The 7,147-nt window shown below is 31.1% G+C and overlaps 1 protein-coding gene across 1 annotated transcript; it reads right to left on the bottom strand.

The window, feature by feature from the left end:
• Positions 1 to 4,466: 4,466 nt before the first annotated feature.
• On the bottom strand, positions 4,467 to 6,847 carry LOC140827930 (heavy metal-associated isoprenylated plant protein 32-like). The gene is made up of 3 exons (XM_073190889.1): positions 6,361 to 6,847; positions 6,103 to 6,178; positions 4,467 to 5,884 (listed from the first exon to the last, which is right to left on the bottom strand). Exons 1-3 carry the CDS (start codon positions 6,388 to 6,390, stop codon positions 4,617 to 4,619), a joined length of 1,374 nt encoding a protein of 457 aa, XP_073046990.1. The 5' UTR covers positions 6,391 to 6,847; the 3' UTR covers positions 4,467 to 4,616.
• Between the last annotated feature and the right edge of the window lie 300 nt (positions 6,848 to 7,147).

Raw genomic sequence — 7,147 nt, 5'->3', positions numbered from 1 at the left:
AAAATTGTTCCTTGGTTTTTAGTCCGTTGGCATGTGTTCGTGTCAACATATTTCTGACAAACATACACCACTACAATCAACTTTGTATCATATACTGTTACGATCAGTTTTGTCTGCTGGTGTAAAATGATTCTGGTCATTTGAATGTGGGTAAACAAAAATATTTGAAATTGTTTGAAGAAAACCGATAATCTGATAAGAAATATTTTAGTTTGAGACCGTATCAGTTTTGTTCAATTAGATCAATTCCGTTTATATTAGTTTTATCTTAATTATTTTTTAACACCAAAACATGAAATTTCTCGACCTTAAGATAAAAGAAAGATCAAGTAAATGCATTGTTACCAAATTAACACAATGTATTTATATATTATTATTAGCCACTGGCCAATATTATCTTTCACAGTGGATATTGATAATCTGCTCTGCCTTCGAAGATTGAACGATGTTGCCAATGATGACAAAATGATATCAAGAGAATCGTATTAATTTCAGCTGCCAACACATTCAAATTTCGTTAATGTCAGATTATTTGTGTTTTTTATATTATAATTAATTACACATGCATGATGCATTTTCAAATATTAACAGGCATTAGACATAAAATACTTCAAACAATATATTTTAAAACAATAGCAAGTAAATAGTTGCAATAAATAAATAAAAACAAATTTGTTTTTGAAAATTTAGATATTAAAAACTCCGACGACACCCCGACGACACCCCTTCTTTTTTTGAAAATGAACTACTAAAAGACTTTGATTTATATAAGTCTTTGTGCAAACCTATTTCAACTTAAGATTTATCTATTGCCTAATTAAAATTCTTGACACACTCTCCATTGTAGGACGCAACCTCACAATGCGCATAATGTTTAACGTTTCTTATACGAAGACTACAAACACAATCTTTAATATCTTTGTGTGAAGACTCACTCTTCTAAACTTTGAAGCTCAAATATATCCTCACACTTGGGTTTTCTCTTATTTTAACAAATTTCTTCATGATATATACGTTAGATAAATAATATGATCATTCGAAAATTTTTTGTACTGTTTCTGATATTGAAACGTTCGTTTCTACTTTGTTGGCAACTTTTCACGAGTCTAACTGATTTTGAGGTCTGCTATCAGTTGCGTTTGTCAGCTATACTGATCATCAGTTGTGCTCGTCACTTGAATTGAATCAAACTGATGAGATCTGCTAAAATCAGCTTTGTTGATTTCAACTATGCAGAACTAGTAGTTTTTTCGTCAAGTGGATGCATTAAGATTGAATGCAAAGTATTTGTTTTTATTAATATATTTCACTATATTAATATTTAACTGCCACCATGTTTACATTGTGCTTGAGTCGAATAATAAAAAAAAAATGTAAAACTCAAGTCTTAGCATGTGGCCTGTAGCGGAAGTATCAATATTTCTATTTGAGTTCAAATATTTTGATACACTAGGAATGATCACGTGCGCTGCACGTAGGTGACGAATAATGAAAAATAAATATTTAGATAATTTTTAAAATCGTTTGAATAAGATCTTGTTTATAAATATTTATTAATCTAAATATATCAAAACACAATAAATAAAAATACATGATGACGATAAATCAAATATATTCATTTATTTATATAACATTTTTCAATTCGTGTGATTATAATATAATGATAGCTCTATAAAATTAACAAAGATATTTTTCATCCAAATATTATTCACAATGGAAAAAAAATAATAGAATAATGAATATTAATAAAACCAAAATCACAATATTTTTAAATGAAGTGCATAGAACGATTATCAAATAAAATTCTCTTAATTAACTAAATTATCATAATGATATTAAAATAAAACCCCTGAACTTGTTATTAAGTTAAATATCAATTTTATTTTTGCTAACTTTTAACTCCTTGCGAATTTAGTTTAACTTTATCGTTTTTTAAAATATTTATTATATATACTGGAGAGGGCGAATCTGTTTTAACAAAACCGTATACGCTACATGTCTCGGTTTGGTTTTGCTTTCTTTTACACAATAGTCATACTGTAAACATCACATTTGTTTCGGTTATTACTTTATCTCTACAAGTTTTTTTCTACACTACTACTGTTAGCATTTATTCTAACAAACTTAAAATCTGCTAATTTTTAACCCCTTGTCGATTTTGTTTAACTTTCTCTGTTTTTTAAGAATACATATTATATTATAGATAGTTAATTTTATACATTTATTTATATAACATTTTTCAATTCGTGTGATTATAATATAATGATAGCTCTATACAATTAACAAATATATTTTTCATCCAAATATTATTCACAATGGAAAAAAAATAATAGAATAATGAATATTAATAAAACCAAAATTACAATATTTTTAAATGAAGTGCATAGAACGATTGTCAAATAAAATTCTCTTAATTAACTAAATTATCATAATGATATTAAAATAAAACCCCTCAATTTGTTATTAAGTTAAATATCAATTTCGTTTTTGCTAACTTTTAACTCCTTCCGAATTTAGTTTAACTTTATCGTTTTTTAAAATATTTATTATATATACTGGAGAGGGCGAATCTGTTTTAACAAAACTGTACACGCTACATGTCTCGGTTTGGTTTTGCTTTCTTTTACACAATAGTCATACTGTAAACATCACATTTGTTTCGGTTATTACTTTATCTCTACAAGTTTTTTTTACACTACTGCTGTTAGCATTTATTCTAACAAACTTAAAATCTGCTAATTTTTAACCCCTTGTCGATTTTGTTTAACTTTCTCTGTTTTTTAAGAATACATATTATATTATAGATAGTTAATTTTATATCAGAATGGATCATTTGTAAATTAATATTGATGATTAATATTTCATGGTAAATACATTTTTTAAATAAAATCAATCAAATAAATATGTGCAATAAAACATATACATAAATAAAATAATAAGTAATAGAATAATGAATATTAATAAAACCAAAATCACAATATTTTTAAATGAAGTGCATGGAACGATTGTCAAATAAAATTCTCTTAATTAACTAAATTATCATAATGATATTAAAATAAAACCCCTAAACTTGTTATTAAGTTAAATATCAATTTCGTTTTTGCTAACTTTTAACTCCTTGCGAATTTAGTTTAACTTTATCGTTTTTTAAAATATTTATTATATATACTGGAGATGGCGAATCTGTTTTAAGAAAACTGTACACGCTACATGTCTCGGTTTGGTTTTGCTTTCTTTTACACAATAGTCATACTGTAAACATCACATTTGTTTCGGTTATTACTTTATCTCTACAAGTTTTTTTCTACACTACTGCTGTTAGCATTTATTCTAACAAACTTAAAATCTGCTAATTTTTAACCCCTTGTCGATTTTGTTTAACTTTCTCTGTTTTTTAAGAATACATATTATATTATAGATAATTAATTTTATATCAGAATGGATCATTTGTAAATTAATATTGATGATTAATATTTCATGGTGAATAAATTTTTTAAATAAAATCAATCAAATAAATATGTGCAATAAAACATATACATAAATAAAATAATAAGTAATACAAAATTAAAAAATATCATATTTAAAAAATTAATTTCTAATGAATGAAAATAAATTATCACTATAATTCATATTTATTAAAAGAATTATTTTCGTTAAAAAATTATAAGGATTATCTAATAAATTTAATACAAAAGTAGAAAGTAATTTTTGCTCTTTTTAATTTATCATTAATTTCTCTTTCTAGTTGAAATAAATCAAACTAATCAAATTACACGAAAAATAAAATATAAGAAAATTTGCAAAAGAGCATATAGAATCTACATTATTTCAATGTCCATTTTCATTGAAAAAGTACCATAAAGAATTATATTTTCTGAAATTTGATATGTGTATTAAGACATTAATTAAATATCACAATTTATTAAATTAAAAATAAAATAAAATATCAAACCATTCAACTAAAATAATGAAATAAAGTTATTTTTATTTTCAATATCAATCTTTAGATCAGAAAATTGAAAAAATCACATAAATAAATAAATAAAACATTAATGAAGTAATGATGGGTGAAATGTTAACCAAGTAAATTAACAATGCAAACTCATATCTCACCTAAATAAATAAATAAAACATTAATGAAGTAATGGTGAGTGAAAGGGTAACTAAGTAAATTCACAATTCAAACTGATAGTATAGATTATATAACTACCAAACTAAAACTAAATCTAATTAAAAAAAGTTTTGGAAAATTTATTTATTTTTTGGAAAATATTTTAACAAGAATTTGTAATATATGTAAAATTGCTACGAGACCACTGTGTGTGTGTGTGTGTGTGGTGGGTTCAAATAAATTTCATACACGCACGAGTATCCCCCATTAAAATCACCCGCAACAGAAATTCAATTCTCAAGAAACTTAAAAGAGAAATGCCAAAGAAATGGAGCCATTTTACTTTCATTCATTCAATCCCATTTCCTTATTTTATTCATGTTTCCCAACATATACACATCATCACCGACAGTAAAACCTTATATCATGGCATCCATCGTCAAGGCCAGTAAGTCTAGGACTAAAGAGTAGAATCAAGCCTCAGTTTTGGTATCAGTACTGATCTTCACATAACGCTGCAGCTTGAGGTATTTTCATCGTTGTACATGGCGTAAGCATACGGGTACGCGTACGGGTACGGGTATGGTGGATAAGGAGGCGGCATGTAGTTTACGGCTGGTGGAGGCCGGGTATACATCATCGGCTGGAACCTCTCGTTACCGTTGGCCTGTTGCTGGTTCATCATCATAGCTGCTAGTTGCTGCTGATAGTAGGGGTTTCGGGCTAGGTGCTCGGGTAGGGGGCCACCTTGAAAGTGCCCTCCGCCTCCGCTGGTGTTCATGGCCGAGGTAGGTAGGCTTTGAACGGCTGCAAGATTGTTGATTTGGCCTGTCGGGCCTACCGGGAGGCTGCCACCAGGATTCATGCCCATCATATTTGGCATTCCAACTCCTTTCTTGGCCACATTTTCCGTAATGTTGTTTCCGTTGGCCACACCACCACCGCTGCCACCAGAGCCAGCACCACTAATCATGCTCTGACCACCACCACCTACCTCAACGCTGCCCCCTGCACCGCCATTTTTGCTTCTTCGAGGCTGGCCGCCACCATTCTTCCCACCCTTTCCACCACCTTGGTGTTGGTCATTGACATGGTTGTTTCCATTATAACCTTTATTGTCACCATTTCTACCGCCACTGCCAACGTTCATCGGAACAGGAATATTCCCTACACCGCCACCACCCTTGGCAATTCCACCTCCATTTCCTCCGATATTTCCTCCCGTCATGTTACTCATCAGCATTTTTGGGATCTGTGGACCACCCTGGCCATTACCGATCATCGGCTTCATCTTATTCAACGGAGCATCCTCGATACCATCATCATCCAACTCCTCGTCATCCTCTTCGTCTTCATCGTCATCATCACTTAAATCTTCATCCTCAGGCAAGTTAAACCTGACAGATTTCTGATTTTGCTCCTTGTTAAGAGGCATTTTCAGATCATTCATAAACTGTGGTGGCGTTTTCAGATCTTGAAAGCCTTTCATCTGTCGAAGCTGCTGAAGTTGACCCACCGGAGGACCACCTTTTAGCTGGTTGTTGCCACCTTTCTGACTCTGCCCTTTGATGTTGCGACATTTTGCTTGCTCAATTTGCAATGCCTTCAGCTGATCATTAAGCTGGCTTTGAAGATTATTGTTTGCATTCGACGCACCCCATAATTCTGCATGTTTCCCATTCTTGGTAAGCTTCTTGATCAGTATGTCTGGATCAACATCTCCAGATACTGTTACCTTCCCCTGCTCTGAAGCCATGTTTATGGTGTACACCCCTAGTATACAAACACAATTTGCACACTCAGAATTTGTAAAAATGTTGCCAAATTCAACCAAGATATAATCTTTCACACATCCCTTTTCGGGTTTTCCCAGGAGTAACTCCTGGATACAATGATTTCCGGCACAAGGATTTGAATTCTTTTGGCATGGATTAGCTTACAAGGAAATACAAGTATATGAAAACGAATTGTGCGTAGATATAGAGATGTACCATCAATCTTCTGCAGGATTTTCTTCACTTTTTGCTTACAACCATCACAGTGTATATTGACTTTAAGTACACAAGTCTGCCAAAGAAACAACTACTAAAACTATTAAATGAAAGTGAAACACGTTGATTTCTTGAAACTCCAAAAACCAAAGCGACATTAAAGAGCTTGAGTTCACAGCAAGGTTCATAAAGCCAAAACATACATCATTTCACACACACACACAAATACCATATGAAAAATTGCTAGAGAGCAAGTACCTGGATCTTCAAGAACTCTTCTTTACTCATTTTATTCCGCCAAATCAACAAACAGAAGCGAACAATAATACAATGTGGTGAATTAAAAAGCGAGTTGACGATATATCTGAAAAGAATTTATTTTCAAATACAAAAAAAGGACTCAGAGTGGTTTCTTTCTTCTTCCCTGAACTTTTCTCCCTCTTAGTAAAAATGGGCAAAAACCACTCGCTAATCAAAGAAAGTTTGAGAGAAGAAGACAACTGTTCAGTCCCGCAGAAGCTTCACAGAAACGAGATAGAATTTCAAGAATTGTGGTAGACATTAAAACTTCTCTGCAGAGGACTGGTTTCCTTTATTTCAGAGTAAGAGAGCTGTTTGTTTGTGTTTGAAGAAGAAAAAGACACAGACTCTAATTTTTTTTATTTCCAAGGTTGATTTTTGGATAACTCTCCAGCAAAGTACTATTAAAATCAAGTGTTTTCCATAGTTTAAACCAGAGATTATTACTCCATAATCTATAAATTATACTTATATATATATATATTGTTTCTTAATTTCTGGGCATTTGGGGTTATGCTTGGCTTGGCTTGGCTTGGCTTTATATAGAGTTGAAGCTTCATGGCTTTTGGCTCAGCCTAGCTCGTTTGATGGTCAATTGTTTCACACGGTAACTATGGTAAGTTTGAAAAATCGGATGGAATTTGTGGATATTTATTACAAGCAGTTCTTTTCAGATTTACCACCCTCTGTAAATTTTTAGGTACAATTATATTAAGGTCATTTATTGCTGCTTATATTACAAAAA

The sequence above is a fragment of the Primulina eburnea genome, chromosome 3, assembly GCF_022965805.1.
Source record: "Primulina eburnea isolate SZY01 chromosome 3, ASM2296580v1, whole genome shotgun sequence".
Lineage (NCBI taxonomy): Eukaryota > Viridiplantae > Streptophyta > Magnoliopsida > Lamiales > Gesneriaceae > Primulina > Primulina eburnea.
This window is presented reverse-complemented; position numbering and strand designations above follow the sequence as displayed.